Genomic DNA, 18209 nt, shown 5'->3' with positions numbered 1-18209 from the left:
AAAACATATCATAAGAATACAATTTATCTCCTAAAAAATCAAATAATACATAAAATTAAAGATAAACATTGAAAAAAAAAATTAAATAGAAAAATAACTTAACAAAAACCTAAAATGACCCTATTTTAAAATTTTATGGATTAAAATAAATATTTTATAGATTTGAAGACTGAAATAAAACAATTAAAATTTAATAACTAAAATAAAATTAAAAAAAAATGTAATATTTAAAAGGTGTAGGGACTAAAACGATATTTCAACATATTTTTATTTTTATTTTGTTATAATGTTTTGATTAATATGAGTATATATATAATCTAGAAATTTGCAACCACCGTGAAGAAAATGGCTTTGATCCTAACGTTAATTATATTAGTTGATGGGTTCCATCCCACCCAACAATTTGGTGCACAAAGAAACACCCTTATTTCCTTCTTCCTTTGACTTCAAGAAACCGCTAAATCAAACCATCTCCTCCTCCTCCGTCTCCTCCGCCTCCTCCTCCATGCAAAAACACAATGAGATTTCATCTTAAATTCCCTCTCCCAACTTCCTTCCACCATAACATCTCTCCAAAATGGGATCTACTGAAAGACCTAAGAAGAGAGCTCAGCTCTGCAAGAAAGCCATCCTCCACTTCTCCCTCTGCTTCATCATGGGCTTTTTCACCGGCTTCGCTCCCTCCGCCAAATCCTCCATCTCCTCCGCCCCCTCCAATAGAACCGAACTCCTTCCTCCTCCGATTTCCGCTCAGAGAACTTCGAATTTCAGCCGGAACGTGCTCGCGGAACCACCGCCGGCGAGGAAAACAGAGGAGAAGAATCGGAAAGAGGAACCGGAAATGGAGCCGAGAAGGCAGATCATAATCGTGACGCCGACGAGCAGTAGGGATAGGTTGAGAGAAGTAGGGCTGAGGCGATTGGCGAATACGATTAGGCTAATAGGTCAGCCATTGCTGTGGATTGTGGTGGAGGCGAAGAGTGAATCGAGTAATTTGGCGGAGATAATGAGGAAAACAGGGATTATGTACAGACATTTGGTTTTCAAGGAGAATTTCACGGATTCAGAGGCGGAGATGAATCATCAAAGGAACGTCGCTTTGAAGCACATCGAACATCATCGCCTTAGCGGAATCGTTCATTTCGCCGGACTTTCCAACTTTTACGATCTTCGATTCTTCGATGAACTCCGAGAAATCGAGTACGATTTCTCCTTCTCTCTCTCTCTCTCTTTCTCTATAATCATTTGCTTATTCGAATTCAAAATTGGCGTTGAATTCAGAGTGTTCGGGACATGGCCAATGGCGGTGGTGACCGCAAACAAGAAAAAGGTAGTAATCGAAGGGCCTGTTTGTGATTCTTCTCAAGTAATCGGATGGCATTTGAAGAAAATGGGCAACCAAATTCAAAACCCTAAGCCCCAAATCCATATCTCCAGTTTTGCCTTCAATAGCTCCATTCTTTGGGACCCCGAGAGATGGGGTCGAACTTCCTCTGTCCAAGACACTTCTCAGGTATGTTTAAATTTCTATGATTTTGTTTGTAATTATTTATAGTAATTACTCCTAATGATTTTTATTAATTTTCATCAGAAGTCTGTTAATTTCGTGAAACAAGTAGTACTTGAAGATGAAGCTAAACTTACCGGCATTCCTTCGGGAGATTGCTCAAAGATCATGTTGTGGAACCTTCGTTCCTTCACTAAAACTCCTCCGCCCATTCAGCAGTTGCCACCTGTACAGGAGGTCACCCAGACTCCGTCACAGCAAGGAACTTGATAAACAAACCCAAAAGTAATCTGTAGGAGGGTACATTCACCCATCCAACGGTCTTGATATTCCCGATTTTTTATTCATTTTTCTTTTTTAATTGTAATTGTTAATCTCTTCTATTTCTATTTAGAGAGGACTTCGGGTTTAGAACCGTTTCGGAATGGGGCAGGTAGGCCCACGTACAGTGGGCCCGTTTAAAGCACAAATTGGTTAACCTGTTAGCCCAGTGGGTTGGTAGTTGGCACTGTACTCTGGCCCATTGTGTACGTGGGCCCATTTAAAGAACAAATTAGTTTACTGTTAGCCCAGTGGGCTGGCAGTTGACTCTGTACTCTGAATTTAATTTTGGGATACTCTGAAAACGGTGATAATTTCAGAAATGATGAAATACAAATTTGGATTATCAACTATTTAAAAATCTCTAAAATAAATAAGTTTCTGAATTTAATTTTAGCATAACTTAATTAGCATTAATGGAAAATGATTTCTATGCTTTATGATTATGATTACGTAGGGATAGAATAAGAGAACGTTAAGACTTCAAATATGGAGGAGAAATTTATTGAGTTTGAAAACGGTCAACAGTGATCATGAAGCATAACTTAATAGAAAGAGCTCGATTCTAGATGATGATTGCAAGAGCCTTGCGAGAATACAGTCAAACAAGTCGGTTAGGCGTAGCAATGGAGGACCTAGATCATCCGTATGGGACAACGAAAGCCAAACTAGTTCACCAATTCTACCGAATTACATGTCCCTCACTAAATCGACGAGAGCTAAATCTAGGTTGTAGAGTCATGGATAATAATGGAGCTCGAGAAAGAACGCCACTTACTCCTCCTGCTAAGCAATAGTTGCTACATCCGCGCATCTCTGGCCAGGTTGAAGTGGTATTCCGTCTGTCTCAAGGTGAACCATGGCTTAAAGGAAGATTGCTTCAAATTTGATAGCAAGGATCCCACAACACTCATTCAATCTAGCTAAAAAAGAATATGGGTGAATATTGGTTAAAGATTTATATGGATAACTTCAAATATATACACAGTATACAAAACAAAAGATATATATTCAAAATACTACTAAAAATTTATATATAGTTCAATTTATTATATAAGCTTTATCCGAATTAACGGTCTATTTATATAAATATTTATCATATATTTATTTATCAAGTTTTTACTATAAATAATCGTTTACTATCTATATCAATTAAATAAACTAGTCCATATCCACACATATATATATATAGCAATATCAATATAATTCGTTACAATATAATCTATCATTTTATTATGGAACAAAATTTTTTAAATTTTTTAAACAAAATATCCATCTAAATTTAATAGCAAAATAGTAATAATAATAATTGGTTAAATCGAGATTATTTTGAAATTTCGAATATTTTTATATTTTTATATTTTTAATAATTTAGCCATTTCTATTATTTATTTCTCTAAACCCTATTTTCACACTCCCGCCACCGTCGAATCGCCACCGCCCCTCCTCTCCTTCTCATCAATTTATTTATTTTACCGGTTCGAACAAGCCTATTTCACGTTACAGCCCCTCCCTCCCAGAGTCCGCCACTGCACCTCTCTCACCGCGCCGCTCGCTGCTCGCCGATCCTGCTGGACATCGTCTCAGCGGCTGTCGCAGCACGCTGCAGTCTCATCTTTTCCGACTCCAAGGTCTGTTTTATCTGGGCATGTTATGTTATTTTGTACATACACATACTGAGAAGAAAATCAAGAGTTTTTGTTTAAGTTCTTCATCACTGAAAGTTCAATCAGTTTAAATGAAAATAGATGAAATAGCAAAAAAAAAAAAAAAAAAAAAAAAAAAAAAAAAAAAAAAAAAAAAAAAAAAAAAAAAAAAAAAAAAAAANAAAAAGCAGGTTGATTGGGTGCCGTTGTGTTTGCTTGAATAAAGAAGAAACTGAGTAATATAGAAGAAATTACTGGGAGGCAATCTGATTCCATTATTTTCTTACATGCCTAAATTCTAGATCCTTTCAAATTCGACCAATTTCGAAAGAATGGAGTAGCTGTTATGATTTTTTTTATGTAAAAACAATGGCCGAATAGCCACTATAGAAACAGCCCCGCGGCAATTTTGAACTGCCATGTGCTACCCTCTGCCTTTTGATTTGTTGCATATGTTAGTCAATTGAGGCTTTGATAATCTGTATAACGCTTTGGTCTCTACGGAAAATTGGCGTGTCTCTAGATCATGATTTTTCTGTCAACACAATTATCAATCAAAGTAGTGTTCATGGACCTCTACCTTTGTTTTCTTTGCATGTTTTTTCGAGTTCTATGTATTAAAAAATCATATATTGTTTCAGGAAGGGTTAATCAACTGCCCATTTCCAATGGCGGGCAATGTAGCTTCTCAAGATTTAAGGAAACACGCTTTGGAGGCATTGGAGCGGAGGTGTGCTGCTGCGAAAGTCGAACTTCTTCAACAACAGAAGAAGACCGGTTCTACAGAGAAATTAAAGAAAGAATTCAAGGGAAAAGCTACTTTGAACGACTCCTCTTCAACTGTTGTTTCGGGAAATCATTATGATTCTTCAATTCTTTTGCCGTCTGAAGGGAAACCCTCAAATAAAGGTCCCCTCGTCGTAACTATGGTTTTAATATTTTCGTTCGCTGGGAAGGCAGTATGTTTTAGTTTGCTTATTAGTTGATTTCTTTCATGTGCAGATGTGAATGAAAGCGACCCTATATATTTCACCCTCTCAGCTGCTGTGAATGAAAATTTGATGTCTACAAATATGGATGTAAGTTGGCATCACTGGAAACTTAAAAGGGCCTTTCAACATTTATAACTTGGTTTTCTGTTTCTTAAAAATTAAGCTTATAAATGTTATTTCATCCACACGTTTGTATGTCTGCATCCAGCTTTTTAAAAGCAATTTCAATATCTTAGCAAAATTTTGAAAACTGAAAAAGGTAGTCTTTAAAAATTTGTTTTTGAGATTTAGTTAAGAAATTAAACGTGGTATGAAAAAGATGAAAAAATGCACTAAAAATTGTGAGGAAATAAGCATCATTTTTAAAACATTAAACTATAAAAGGAAACCGTTTATCAAACGAGAACTAATAAAACTCATACTGAATCTCACGTCTTCTGTAGGTTTCAAGTGATAGAGGAAGAGTGGTTGATAAGATTTGTCACGAGCTAAGAACTAGCGGTTACATTAAGCGGTCAAGAGAATTGAAAGTTGATGCTTGGATCCTTCTTGATAACTTTGTTCCCAAACGTGCTGGAATGATTGGCTCTCGTAAGAGAGCTTTGCAGAGCAATTCAAAACGATCCAAAAGGCATATGTCCATGAAGCAACATAAAAAGTGTGGAACATTTGATCTGCCTTCTGATTTCCATAAGTGAGTTCCATTTTAATCCTTGGTTTAGAGCTCTCATCACCATCTCCTCGCCCCATTTTATCCCATATAGGATTGAATAAGAAAATGATGCTGAATATGTCTGTTTATCCTGAAATTAGAATTAGAATTTAGTAGTTGATCGATATCCATCCAAAATGAAATTTGGATGGTTATTGAGTAAACTCATGTTTGTTGCACTCTACTGAATGTTACACTTGTTCTTCATAAGCATCCATTGAAATGAGTTTTCTTCGGCTGCCACGATCATTTATGTTTGACAATGGATTATTTTGTTTGGAAAAAGGCTGATGAAAGTGTCTATTTCTCCTGAAATTAGAATTAGAATCTATTTGTTGATGGTCATCCATCAAAACAGGATTAAGAAGGTTATTCATCAAAAGGGAATTAGAATCAATAGAGTTCTAAGTTTGTTCTTCATAAGCATCCCATTGAAATGGGCTTTCTTTTGCTGTCACTATCATTTATGTTTGACCATAAATTATTGCGCTTTCTATTTCAGGTTTGAAATCTTTTGGCCAATGCACGATATGTGGAAAAGCTACATGAAACAACGGCTGTGCCATGTTGGGTTAGATTTTTACTTTTTGTTACATCAATGTTTTGCCTGTATTAGTGATAGTTATCTATGTCATTGGGTGATCAGAGTTTCAAATCTTGCAGGCCAGATACATTAGCTCGAAATCTTCTCGTCGCAGATCTTCATGGTGCCATGATCCTAGGTAAAACCATTCTTTTCTCCTATTGAATTGTTTGCATTCACATCATATTTATATAAATTCCTTGTTCATCAAATAAACCAATTTTCATACCATGGAAGAAAGCACAAAAAACAAGACCCAACCAACTAGAAGGCTACAGAAAGAAGCAAAACAAGAACAATTAGAGAATTTTGTAGACAAGAACAATTAAAATGGTTCTGTAATAAGAGCATGAGGTTTCATACTAGCGTTTCTCTGTCTCATATTGGCTATTTTATGATTTGATGATATCCACTGCAGTTGTTGAGTGTAAAATACCCGCTTTTACTGGAATAAGCGGCATCATGATTCGCGAAACTGCAGAAACATTTGGAATTGTGACTAAAGATGATAAGTTTCGAGGTAACTCCTACTTATGAATCTTGAATCTGTTGCATTTTCTGTGATCAAAACCAATTAAGTTCTATGAATTTGGCCAAGTTTTTCTAACAAATGACCTTGAATGTTTCTTTATTTTGTGGTTTTGATCTTGCAGTTGTGCCAAAGAAGTCTTCTGTGTTTATTTTCCAATGGGATTGCTGGAAAATTACCTTACTCGGAGATAAACTCAGTTCAAGAATCCCCAGTTTGCCATCTAAAAATTGATTTCAGTCAATGATCTTCAATTATACAGTAATATTTACAGTGTACAGGTAATTCTTTGCTATTTAAGCCATTAAAGGGTTTTTTTTTTTGGGTAGTTAGTGTTAGACGAACACGACTCTCCGTAATGGTATGATATTGTCCACTTTGAGTATAAGCTTTTATGACTTTGCTTTGGGCTTCCTCAAAAGGCTTCATACCAATAGAGAGAGTATTCTTTGTTTATAAACCCACGGTCATTCTCTAAGTTAGCCAAGGTGGGATTTTCAACAATTAGATTATTGAAATTGTGATATGAGTTTATACAGAAACGAGTTAATTTAAGCTTGTTTAATAACGAGTTCTTGAATTTTGTCATCATCTTATAAATTTGGTCTCTAGATCTTCAAAATTACAAATTTAGCCATGTGATATTTTAAATTTTAGGAGATTCTAAGCATAAATTTAAAAGGGTTGATTTTTTAAAATTAAAAAATATATTATAGCGTTTGGAAGTTTATAAATATATTTAATTCTTTTTAAAATTTAAATATTCAAATATAAATTTATAGTTTAATTAAATTGTAGAGGTGGTGGTCCATTATGCAGCAAGAAGCAGACAACGAGAAGGGGTTTGTTTCATGTCGAGACAAACATTAATTGACACCGACCACAATATGGCACAAGCCTTTCCTCTCTGCAACAAGATGGCCGCCGAGTTACGGTGGTTCCGCCGTACGCGCCTTCTCAGGTCCACCGTGTCGCTCTCTCTCTCTCCCACGGTTCCTCCGCCGGTACGGCCGCCCCACACCTACTCCCATGTGCGGCACTAACCAAGTTGTTTCACAACGCAATAAAACTTGTAATATTTTTATATTGATTATTTGCTTTATTTATTGGAATTTGAACTTTCTAGCTCTAAGAAAATAATATATATAAAAACTACCACCGAATTATATTCATTTTCAAAAAATTAATCATGATAATATTATATTAATTACTATAATCTATAAAAAGAATACTCCTAAACTTTATTATTTATTTAAAAATTATATTTATTGTTTTTTAAATTCGGTTTCAAAATTATATTTGGTTTAGAAGTGATTACAAATCATATTTTATTTTATTTATTGCGAAAATTTAAAAAAAAAAAAAAGAAAGAAAGAGAAATGATTTTAGGAAATGGTTGCTTGGCTTAGAATCAAGATGAATGTTGATGCTGATGCAATGATGACTCAGAGCACAAGCTCATAGGAATGTAACATTTGGGTCATTGTGGCCAACATCAATGCCTCCCACTTATGGTCACATTAAAAAAAACGGATAAAATAATCTCCTCATTATTATTTAAATTAATTTATAATTTAAAACTCAATAAATATAATTGAAATTAAATACTAAAAAAATCATTTTATAACTAAGCTTTCAAAAATGAAAACATAGAAGGATAATGTTACAATGAAATTAATTTGAGTCCACGTCTAATAATTATTAAAAAAAAGTTCTCAATTTTATTTTATTTTATTTATTATTATATTTTTTGAAATTCACAAATTTATTAGATATAAAACACGTCATTTGGACCACCACCTTCTTGATAAACTTCGATGTTTATAAATTTGGTGATTCCTCTAACATCAAATTAAAAAATTATTAAAAAATTCAATAATTTATTATACATTTTGAAGGTCGAGAAACTTATTAAATACATATTAATTTTTTAAAAAAATTAGACAATAAACTCAAAATTGATTTAAATTTAATATTCGATGGATACTTTTAAACTTTGGATATTATATAATTATAGTATCTAAACTTTAAATTAAAATTTATAAAGCAATCAATTTAGATTATTTTCCATAAAAAAAATTTGGAGAAAAAACGTGATTGGAGGGTGAAGAAGCGCGTGAAGCATGAGGAGCGTGGCCCAAAAAAATGGCCACTGAATAAAGAAATGTATCGTACTACTGATTTTACGTTGCTTTTCTTCTTCACTCGCTCCCTCCCACTGACATAACATAACAGACTTTTGAAGAGTGAGAAATGGAAAGAGAACTCGGGAACTGAGCACAAAACCAGTTGAAGAAGATGATGAAGAACTAGCACCTCCATTTCACCATTCCTTTACAGCCTCAACTCAAAAAGCTAGGGTTTCTGTAATTTCAAGCGAATTTGATAAGGAAAATCAACACCAGCGTCAGCTGCATCAGCAGATTTCCATTTTCGGGTAACAACACTCTGTTTTACTGCCTCCTTCCGCTTCGCCAAATGCTGTTTGTTTGAGAATAATAGCCAATATATGCGCCATTTCTGTTCTACTTGCTGAAAGATCTGTTTTCTTTTGACGTGCGCTTTGATTTCGCGTAATGTTAAGCGTTTTGGAAGCAATCGTCGCGTTGTCCGGATGGTTTTGATTTTTACGATGCGAAACTGTTGAGGTTTTGCTTCTTTCTGGAAGTCTCTTCGTCTTCTATGGCGAGTTTGGTGTTGTGATTCTGCTTACTGTTTGTTTTTATGTTGAATACTTTATACTCTCAGATCTGTGAGTTCAGTTTATTTACCCAACTGGGCCGACTCTGAAAGCCCTTCTTCACCATTCTCCATTAATATTTGTTTTGCTTCTTCCTCGGTTGTGTTTGTTTCTTTAATCTACTTGTTAGTGCTTTTTATGATCCACCATTGAATACATTGCTTTATAGTTTGCTTAACTTCATACTTTTTCCATTTCTGAGTGTATCTGGAATTAAAATACTCAAATGGAAGCTAATTTTTCTCTGAAAAACCCGGCGGAATACACCTTAAATACGGAATTTCATGTAATAATTCGTTTGAATGAATTTCAGGGGCCCTTGGGCCAGAGTAGTGCGTTTCAAACAGAGGTCACTGTAGGGCAAAAAGGAGGGGCAAAAGGGAAAAGGGAAATGTTAAAAGTCCGAAACATGTTTTTTGCCTAATGATAAATATAGGGTTCTCTTTCTTACAATTTTCCATTTACTTTCATATTTGAAAAAAGGCTAAATTGAAATGGATTTGGCTTTTGTTGGTTGTAGTGGGGTTAGTTTTTTGGAGTTTCTTTGAAGGGATTGCATTGTGTGTTGTCTTTTTTGTTAAGTTTGGTACTGATGTTGATCTCTGGTAGTGAGGCTGCTATCCTTTGTAAATAATTTTTGTACAAACATATATTGGCTTCCCTTTTCTGTTCTTTTTCTCACGCAAGATTCTCTCGGCTCTTTCAGGTACTGTGGGTCAGAAGACTCTATAACTCAATTATTTTATCTGCTTGATTATTTTTCTAAGGGAAACACACAAGCATGCAGACACCCAAAGCAAAGTAAGGCTATCGTTTAGTTTTTGAATTGCATAGCTGTTTGCACCCTCTGGCCGCTTAATCGAACGGATTTCTTTTGTTCTTTATCTTTTGGCTTCCCACTTTTCATTCTTGATTTCTGATTGTTTTTAACTGTAATCTGAAATGTTTATGTTTTACTTAAAGAAGTAATACTGTCCATGATGCAATCATGCAAGGTTTTAGATGAGGTAAATTACATGATCTAGTTGCGAGTTGGGTCTGATTTGCAGATAAAAATTCACGTTACTCGAGAAAAAAGTGTGGAATTTGACCTCTCCTTATAGGTGGGGTCTAAAGATATGTATAGTTTAACATTTAGGATCATGATTGAAGTGATAATATATAATTTAAATTATTATCAGAGATTCAACTCAATAGTGAAGACTGATCAGAGATTGATATGTTCTTAATTACAAGTGAAGCTACGCTGAACACAGAATATGCATGGTAGCTTATCCTCATTGATTTGTGTGTTTATCCGCTATCCTCTCTCAGGATGAAAGTCACTTTTGGTTCATTGGCACCTAGTGCTATAGCTAAGTAGAAACGTTATGTTATGGGCAGATATTAAAAGTTGTTTAAATTGGACTGCAGAGTTGGCTCCTCAGAAGTACCTCAAAGAAAATCCCCCAGGACGCCTAGAACCGCTCGTCAACTTAAAACTCCAAGCTCACATCCTGATTCCGTTTCCACTTCTCCACTTGCTGCTAGCAAGTCACCGAGAGAGAGGAGTCCTAGGGTGGTGACTGACCGCAAGTCACCACGATCTCTGGCCACTGAGGTACTTGTTTTACATTTTATGACCAATGATAGAGGTTCTAGATTATACCATATCAATTTGATTTGTTGATATTAGGATTTTTCTTTTTTTTTTCTCATTTCAGAGTAAAGGGCCTAGCAAAATGGCTGAATTGGAATCACAGTTTTCTCAACTCCAGGAGGAACTCAACAAAACAAGTGACCAACTGAGCGCATCTGAATCAGACAAAAGACAGGCCCGACAAGAGGCAGAAGAAGCAAAAAAACAACTATCAGATATGTCTGCCAAGCTTGAAGAATCCCAACAGCAGGTGTTCGAACTCTCCACTTCGGAGGAAGATCGTGTTCAAGAATTGCACAAAATTTCTCAAGATCGTGATCGAGCATGGCAGTCTGAACTTGAGGCCATTCAAAAGCAACATTCAATTGATGCTGCTTCATTGGCCTCTGCCATGAATGAAGTTCAGAGGCTCAAGGTCCAGTTGGAGATGGCGTCTGAATCCGAAGCAACCCAGAGTAAGCTTGCTGAGTCTGCACAAACTGAGATAGATTGTTTAAGAACACAGCTATCAGAGACTCTCTCCCTAGTTGAAAAACTGAAAGATGAGCTTAGTTACTGTAAAGAATCTGAAGCTCAAGCTCTTGAAGTTGTAAGGAAAAATCATAATCAATTTGAAACAGCCAAGGCAGCTGTGGAAAAGCTGCAATCGGATGGAATTAAAGCCATTGACGCTTACAACTCTCTGTCATTAGAGTTGGAGCAATCAAAAGCTCAGATTCAATCATTGGAGGAACAAATCGGCAAGAAGATTCAGAAAGGTTTGTTAGATTCTGAAGACAATGATTTAGATCCTGACGTCAATGCAAAAGCTGCTGAGGAAAACGATGGAAATGATGAAATTGATGAGGTAAAAACTGAGCTAACCGCTATGAGATTAGAAGCAGATAAGTCAAAATCTGCATTGGAGGCAGCTGAGGCAAGATTCGAGGAGGAATATGTTCGTTCAACATTGCAAATTAGAATTGCTCACGAACTTGTGGAACAAATGAAAGTAGAGTCATGTCTAAAAGAGGCAGAATTGGATGCAGAACTTAAGGAGACCAGGGCGAACTTAGAACAACTGAGAGTAGACCTTAAGGAAAAAGAAACTCAATTGTGTAGCACTGTGGAGGAGAACAAGATTCTCAACTCAGAGATAAGCAAAATGATACCAGTCGACAGGGAGTCCGAACTAGCAATGGAACTACAAAGGTTAGAGGCTGATATGGTGGAGCTGAAGAACAGGCTCTTGGAAAAGGAAACACAGCTGCAGGGTACAACAGAGGAAAATGATGCACTCAAGAAGGAAATTGAGAAGATCAATGAGGAAGCGGTTAGTATAGCAGAAACAACCAAAGCTGCAGAGAAGGAGGCGCTGATGAAACTTGAGCACGCAACAGAAGAGGCAGATAAAAGTAGTCGAAGAGCGGTACGAGTGGCCGAGCAGTTGGATGCTGCACAGGCTGCAAGCTCTGAAATGGAAGCTGAGCTGAGGAGGTTGAAAGTGCAAGCAGAGCAGTGGAGGAAGGCAGCTGAGGCAGCTGCTGCAATACTCTCAACTGGGAACAATGGGAAGATTGTTGATAAACTAGTTTGTTTGGAGAACAATTACCCTATGGGGTCACCATACTCGGAAGATCTTGAGGCGTCGCCAAAGAAGAAGAATGGAAATGTGTTGAAGAAGATAGGAGTTTTGTGGAAGAAAGAGCAGAAGAAAACTGGTTACTGAATTAACTATAATACTGTATGAATTGAATGGTTTATGATGTCTTCTGTTCTTCCTTGTACTTTCCCATTGCCCTTTGCTTTGTTTCATGTTCGAAGACTATGCTAATATGTAGTATTGTATGCAGTGGCAAATGGGCAATGTATAATTTTACATTTCAATCCCTTACATCTTTTAAACTGGTTCGTTTGTTTTAGGACGGTAATAGAATTTGGTTGGAGTTTTTTTTTCCAAGTTTTCTTTGTTTTCTGTCATTTTCTTGAAATTATATTGAAAAATAATTAATGAATATACACGTTGTTAGACGAACACGACTCTACACAATGATATGATATTGTCCATTTTGAGCATAAACTTTCATGGTTTTGCTTTGAACTTTCACAAAAGGCATCATACCATTCTCTAAATTAACCGATGTGAGACACTTTCATCCAACACCTCCCCTCGAACAAAGTATGTCTCCCCTTAATCGAGGCTCGACCCCTTTGAAGTCTTCTCTAGTCACTTTTTGACTATGCATTCAAGGCTCACAATACTTTGTTCGACATTTGAGAATTTGCCAATCTATTAGCATGGTTGAGTTTAGGGCATGACTTTGATACCATGTTAGACGAATACGACTCTTCACAATGATATGATATTGTCTACTTTGAGCATAAGCTCTCATGACTTTGCTTTGAGGCCTTTTCGAGCCTCAATTATGAAGAGGCGTACTCTATTCGAGGGGAGGTGAGGCATTTTGGGGAAACCCAAAGCAAAACCATGAGAGCTTATGTAAGACCTTTTGGGGAAACCCAAAACAAAGCCATGAGAGCTTATGCTCAAAGTGTACAATATTATACCATTGTGGATGTTGAACACAACTCTACGTGAGAAACACTCGCACACTTTATTAAGACCAATCGAGAAGAGATTTACAAAACACTATGTAGAAAGAGATTTACAAAACACTGCGTAGAAACTACTCCTTCGTATTACGTAGAAAGAGATTTACAAAAACTTGGTAGAAACTACTCCTTTGTATTGCTCGAGATTTTTTTTGGATGATGAACTAAGTAGGATGGAGGGTATACTAGTCAATCTCTCCCTAACATTTCTCAACCTTTCTCCTAAAATACTTAAATCATTTTCCTAAATTTATTCATAAAATCCTAAATCATAAATATAATTACTTATACCATGGATGGATTTAACCCTATTGGGCTAGACATTTTAACACTGGAGAGTCGTGTTCGTCTAACACGAATATTTTTTATATGTTTAGTGGCCAGTTTAATAACGATAAATAGGTTGGTCTGTTGCAGGATATTTGAACTTTGATGTTGCATAAAAATAGGGTTGATTTATATCTAATTTTATTATAACTACTCAATTTTAGATAATTAAATAATATTAATTATTTTATTTTTATTGGAGTCTAATTATTAAAAAACATTTTAATGTATCATATATCATAATTATTTTTAATGTATTATTACACGATAAAGATAGAGATAGAATTACGAGATATAATTACTAAATAAATTTTAAACCCTAAAATTCAAGGCCTTTCATTCACAATATATTTATTTATGAATAAAAATTAAATTAAACTTAAAAATGTTATAATAATTTAATTTAATAAAAAAAATATTTATTTAAATTCTAATTGGATTTAAAATATATCTTCAAAGTAAATCAAATTTGTGTAATAATGTCGAAAAAATCTCGGCCTTTTTCCCATATAAATAAATGGATTATTCAGACTTACAGAGTTCCATTCATTACAACTGTGGATTTCTTCCTAATTTCCGCCTTCAGCTCCTCCCTCGCATCATGGCCACTGCAGCATTAAACCAACTTCCATTGGGTTATGTCTTCTGTCCCACCGATCAAGAACTCTTCCAATTCTATCTCCACCATAAAATCGTCGGAAACGACACTCCATACGTGCTCCCCGTCGTCGACCTTTACAGCGAGGAACCTTCGGTGTTATGGCAAAATTTCGGAGGGATCGACGATCAATACCTCCACGTTTTCACACAGTTGAAGAAGAAAAAATCTCGAGTCATCAGAAAGGTTGGCTCCCATGGTGGAACTTGGAGTGGAGAGAGTGATGCTGTTAAAATATTCTCTTCCGATGATAATCATATTCTACTTGGGACTTTAAAACGTTTTCATTACCAGAATCCTAAGGTTGGGAAAAGTAACGAGAATTGTTCGTGGATCATGCATGAGTATACTATTAATCCTGATCTCGTACTGAACGGGAATGTACATGATCGTTTCGTTTTTTGTAAGATTCGACAGAAGATTTTGTACCATAGAAGGGAAGATCAGGCGCCGATATCAACCGAGACCATTCAAGTACATGAGCAAGCTATTGCAAACCCTGGAGAAGAAACGTTTAAAATCAACAAACAATTTCTTGGAGAGCTTATGAATCCCATATCAACCGAGACCATTCAAGTACATGAGCAAGCTATTGCAAACCCTGAAGAAGAAACGTTTCAAATCAACGAACACTTTCATGGAGAGCTTATGAATCTCATATCAACCGAGACCATTCAAGTACATGAGCAAGCTATTGCAAACCCCGAAGAAGAAACGTTTCAAATCGACGAACAATCTCTTAGAGAACTTATGAATCCCATATCAACCGAGAGCATTAAAATACATGCACAAGCCGAAGATTCAAATGAAGAACAAATGTTTGAAATCAATGAACAATTTTTTGAAGAACTTGACGATCCATTGGAAGATATCGACTTCTCTTGCATGGACGACGACCTCTCATTACTTGATGATTTACCACTTCCATGGTAAAAAAACATTTACTTTGGTAGGGAAAAGAACTATGGAAATCAAATAAATAAGTTACATTTTTTTTTCATTAAATTTGAGCGATGTTTTGTGACGAATATCAAATCTATTAATCCCATCGATCTCGAGCCAATGCATCTACATGCGATTTAATTTGTTAGGCTCGAAATTTCAATTTAGCATCTAACTTGTAAAAAATTTCTTGTTTTATTACAAATGCTTATAGGGTTGTAATAGGCAACATTAAAATTATATATATATATATATATATATATATATATATATATATATATATAATTTTATAATGGCTTTTTCTTACTAATGGATGACTCTCCAATCTAATCTAATTCAATTATAAATTTTTTAGGTGGTTTATTCAAATTTTATTTTAAATAAAAATAAAATATTAGTTAAATATATTTATTTAAAATTTATTGTTGATATTGATTCATTTTCAAAATAGTTAAAAAAATTTTTTTTAAAAAAAAGTTGTTGGAGAAGATAATTATGAAATTAAATNTGGACGACTCTTATTAAAAGATGAATCTAATCTAATTCAATTATAAATTTTTTTAAGGTCGTTTATTCAAATTTTATTTTAAATAAAAATAAAATATTAGTTAAATATATTTATTTAAAATTTATTGTTGATATTGATTCATTTTCAAAATAGTTAAAAAAATTTTTTTTAAAAAAAAGTTGTTGGAGAAGATAATTATGAAATTAAATAAAACTAAAATAAATATATGCGTATATAATAAAGAAAATAATTTTTAAAAATTAATAATAAATTTGAATTTAAATGAGTGGAAGCTTATAAACTAAATTTTAGTTTGGAATTTTTGAAAACTCCTAAAAAAATGTTTATAAAATAATTTTGATGCATTGTTTGGGCTCAAAACGATAGAAATTAGCCCAAAATGGTGGGCCGAAATTTCAACCCATCCGGCCCAGTTTCTCCATATATTATCGTTTATTCGTTTCCGGTTTATCCTTGAAGCTTAGTTAGGGTTTTGGTGCTGCTCCTCCATCTACAGTCGAAGAACCAGTTGTCTCTGCAAACATGGGGTAAGATAGTTCATTTGATCGTTTTGTGATTTCTACTTGCTTGGATCGGCTTTGAAAATGATTTACTTTCTTTACTGTCGTTTTTTTTTCCTACAATCACATCCGTTTTTAGTATGAATACATGGAGTATGGGACTAGAATTGATTTTTGTTACAATGAGTTGGATTATTTTTGGATGTTTAACCTATCTTGTATGAATATGGTCGAAGGAGTGAATGATTCTTAGGAGTTTTTGCACTTTTAGTTATAATGGATACTTGTTAGAATTTCATCTGATTTGCAATTACTAGTAGATTTTTTTTTGACGCGCAAGTATTTGAATGAGTTAAGAATTCTGTAATGGCGAGTAAAATCTATAGCCATTTGGAAAACTCCTGTCGAAGCGCGGGTTGTGGTTTTGGACCTGGTTTTGATCGATTGATGAATCCAACAGGAAGACACGAGGTATGGGAGCTGGGCGCAAGCTGAAGTCCCACCGTAGAAGGCAAAGGTGGGCTGACAAATCTTATAAGAAGTCTCACCTTGGCAATGAATGGAAGAAGCCATTTGCTGGGTCTTCTCATGCCAAGGGCATTGTGTTGGAAAAGATGTAAGATCTCAAGCATACTTTTTGTTATCTTCAGAATTTTTTCAAAAGGGAGTTGCGAGCATACTCGGAAAATATAATGCATTTCATCTAAGTTGCCCTTTCTCATTCCTTACATTAGTTTTATTGTGTGATTTTGTCATAATAGATTCTATCCAAGCACTTCAGTCAGAGTCACCTGATTGATTTTGATGTTGGGAGCTCCTATTTCTCCCATTTGATAGTTAGATGTATTTTATTTATCATAGTCGATTCGACGACCCAACACGACAAGTGACTGTCACCCAACTTGATTTTAATCTTGGTAGTAACATCAGATGTTATTGAGTTCTTAGATGTAGTGTCCCGATTGATGTTTTCTGCTGGTTCTCTCTGAGACTCACTGACCTTTTTTTTTCCTTCCATTTATTCTCTTCACTCTAAATATTGGTCAGTTCATTCATACGTAATGTATATTGTTATGTAAACTGCTCTTTGAGTTTTGCTTTGCTATTTTTAAATGTTTGGTACCTAAATGAGCAATGGTAATCTGATTTCAGAGGTATTGAGGCTAAGCAGCCCAATTCTGCCATTAGAAAATGTGCCAGGGTCCAACTCATCAAGAACGGGAAAAAGATTGCTGCATTCGTACCCAACGATGGGTGCCTGAATTATATAGAAGAAAATGTAAGTCTGCACCCTCTCTCCCCCTTAAAAAAAGAGATGGGAAGCTTTGAAACTGATATGACAACTGTGATTGCAGGATGAAGTGTTGATTGCTGGATTTGGACGTAAAGGACATGCGGTCGGAGATATTCCTGGTGTTCGATTCAAGGTTGTGAAGGTCTCTGGGGTGTCTCTCCTTGCTCTTTTCAAGGAGAAGAAGGAGAAGCCTAGGTCTTAAGTTTGCTTGGTAGAGCTTGTCAGCTTATTTCAGATCTTGATTATTCGTTGTTATGGACTATTATGTAGTTATTGGCTCCCTACTTGCAGTCTGATTTTTGACATCGTTTGGCTTTTTAGAATTCCTTCCATTTTGCTCTGAAATATTAATATATCAACACCCATGTCGAGCTTTAATTGAATTCATTCTGCATTGTCAGGCTACTTTGATTCCCAACATGATAATTGGTGTTCATGTTGGTAGTTTGATTCCCAAGCTAGTGAAGTAACTCTTCTAGGTAGATTTTGATTATTTTGACAGATTTAGATTGGATCAAGGGGAGATTTTGATTGAGCTGTTTTGACAACAAATACAATGTTCTTATGTTTGATCTTTGGGGTCAAGTTGGTGTCTTATTCTTTGTGCTATGCTTGAGTTGGCTCCAAAAAATATATATGGGTTGGTGAACGATCTTGCCTTGTTGCTTGCAACATAAAGTTGGATGCAATGAGGTTTA

General features: G+C 35.2%; 5 protein-coding genes across 6 annotated transcripts; all 5 read left to right on the top strand.

The window, feature by feature from the left end:
• The first annotated feature begins 385 nt into the window (after window positions 1-385).
• LOC111791032 (probable beta-1,4-xylosyltransferase IRX9) lies at window positions 386-2174 on the top strand. 2 transcript variants are annotated; one of them, XM_023672210.1, is made up of 3 exons: window positions 386-1200; window positions 1282-1513; window positions 1595-2174. In XM_023672210.1, the coding sequence occupies exons 1-3, from the start codon at window positions 578-580 to the stop codon at window positions 1775-1777; spliced, it is 1038 nt and encodes a 345-aa protein (XP_023527978.1). In that variant the 5' UTR covers window positions 386-577; the 3' UTR covers window positions 1778-2174. The 2 variants fall into 2 exon arrangements, with proteins under 2 accessions (XP_023527978.1, XP_023527977.1); XM_023672209.1 differs by having other exon boundaries at window positions 388-1200; window positions 1592-2174.
• Window positions 2175-3233: 1059 nt separating this feature from the next.
• Window positions 3234-7413, top strand: LOC111789999 (ribonuclease P protein subunit p29). Its single transcript, XM_023670755.1, has 9 exons — window positions 3234-3459; window positions 4116-4383; window positions 4477-4553; window positions 4910-5160; window positions 5681-5749; window positions 5842-5900; window positions 6180-6281; window positions 6415-6571; window positions 7089-7413. Exons 2-8 carry the CDS (start codon window positions 4143-4145, stop codon window positions 6522-6524), a joined length of 909 nt encoding a protein of 302 aa, XP_023526523.1. The 5' UTR covers window positions 3234-3459; window positions 4116-4142; the 3' UTR covers window positions 6525-6571; window positions 7089-7413.
• A 1085-nt stretch (window positions 7414-8498) lies between these two features.
• On the top strand, window positions 8499-12608 carry LOC111791587 (interactor of constitutive active ROPs 2, chloroplastic-like). The gene is made up of 4 exons (XM_023672977.1): window positions 8499-8727; window positions 9737-9831; window positions 10444-10630; window positions 10734-12608. The coding sequence occupies exons 2-4, from the start codon at window positions 9812-9814 to the stop codon at window positions 12375-12377; spliced, it is 1851 nt and encodes a 616-aa protein (XP_023528745.1). The 5' UTR covers window positions 8499-8727; window positions 9737-9811; the 3' UTR covers window positions 12378-12608.
• Window positions 12609-14105: 1497 nt separating this feature from the next.
• Window positions 14106-15179, top strand: LOC111791585 (NAC domain-containing protein 96-like). The gene has a single exon (XM_023672976.1). It carries the CDS (start codon window positions 14106-14108, stop codon window positions 15177-15179), a length of 1074 nt encoding a protein of 357 aa, XP_023528744.1.
• Window positions 15180-16166: 987 nt separating this feature from the next.
• On the top strand, window positions 16167-17905 carry LOC111789826 (40S ribosomal protein S23). The gene is made up of 4 exons (XM_023670528.1): window positions 16167-16244; window positions 16678-16833; window positions 17370-17496; window positions 17573-17905. Exons 1-4 carry the CDS (start codon window positions 16240-16242, stop codon window positions 17711-17713), a joined length of 429 nt encoding a protein of 142 aa, XP_023526296.1. The 5' UTR covers window positions 16167-16239; the 3' UTR covers window positions 17714-17905.
• The last annotated feature ends 304 nt before the right edge of the window (window positions 17906-18209 follow it).

This window comes from Cucurbita pepo, chromosome LG03, assembly GCF_002806865.2.
Source record: "Cucurbita pepo subsp. pepo cultivar mu-cu-16 chromosome LG03, ASM280686v2, whole genome shotgun sequence".
Classification (NCBI taxonomy): domain Eukaryota; kingdom Viridiplantae; phylum Streptophyta; class Magnoliopsida; order Cucurbitales; family Cucurbitaceae; genus Cucurbita; species Cucurbita pepo.
This window is presented reverse-complemented; position numbering and strand designations above follow the sequence as displayed.

Bases quoted from the DNA above. Each gene is read 5' to 3' on its own strand.
- LOC111791032 (XM_023672209.1), top strand. From the start codon at position 578: ATGGGATCTACTGAAAGACCTAAGAAGAGAGCTCAGCTCTGCAAGAAA. The intron at 1,201-1,281 runs GTACGATTTCTC...CGTTGAATTCAG, and splicing joins GATGAACTCCGAGAAATCGA to AGTGTTCGGGACATGGCCAA. The intron at 1,514-1,591 runs GTATGTTTAAAT...AATTTTCATCAG, and splicing joins CTGTCCAAGACACTTCTCAG to AAGTCTGTTAATTTCGTGAA.
- LOC111789999 (XM_023670755.1), top strand. From the start codon at position 4,143: ATGGCGGGCAATGTAGCTTCTCAAGATTTAAGGAAACACGCTTTGGAG. The intron at 4,554-4,909 runs GTAAGTTGGCAT...CGTCTTCTGTAG, and splicing joins TGATGTCTACAAATATGGAT to GTTTCAAGTGATAGAGGAAG. The intron at 6,282-6,414 runs GTAACTCCTACT...TTGATCTTGCAG, and splicing joins TAAAGATGATAAGTTTCGAG to TTGTGCCAAAGAAGTCTTCT.
- LOC111791587 (XM_023672977.1), top strand. From the start codon at position 9,812: ATGCAGACACCCAAAGCAAA. The intron at 9,832-10,443 runs GTAAGGCTATCG...ATTGGACTGCAG, and splicing joins ATGCAGACACCCAAAGCAAA to AGTTGGCTCCTCAGAAGTAC. The intron at 10,631-10,733 runs GTACTTGTTTTA...TTCTCATTTCAG, and splicing joins CACGATCTCTGGCCACTGAG to AGTAAAGGGCCTAGCAAAAT.
- LOC111791585 (XM_023672976.1), top strand. From the start codon at position 14,106: ATGGATTATTCAGACTTACAGAGTTCCATTCATTACAACTGTGGATTT.
- LOC111789826 (XM_023670528.1), top strand. The intron at 16,834-17,369 runs GTAAGATCTCAA...ATCTGATTTCAG, and splicing joins GGCATTGTGTTGGAAAAGAT to AGGTATTGAGGCTAAGCAGC. The intron at 17,497-17,572 runs GTAAGTCTGCAC...CTGTGATTGCAG, and splicing joins TGAATTATATAGAAGAAAAT to GATGAAGTGTTGATTGCTGG.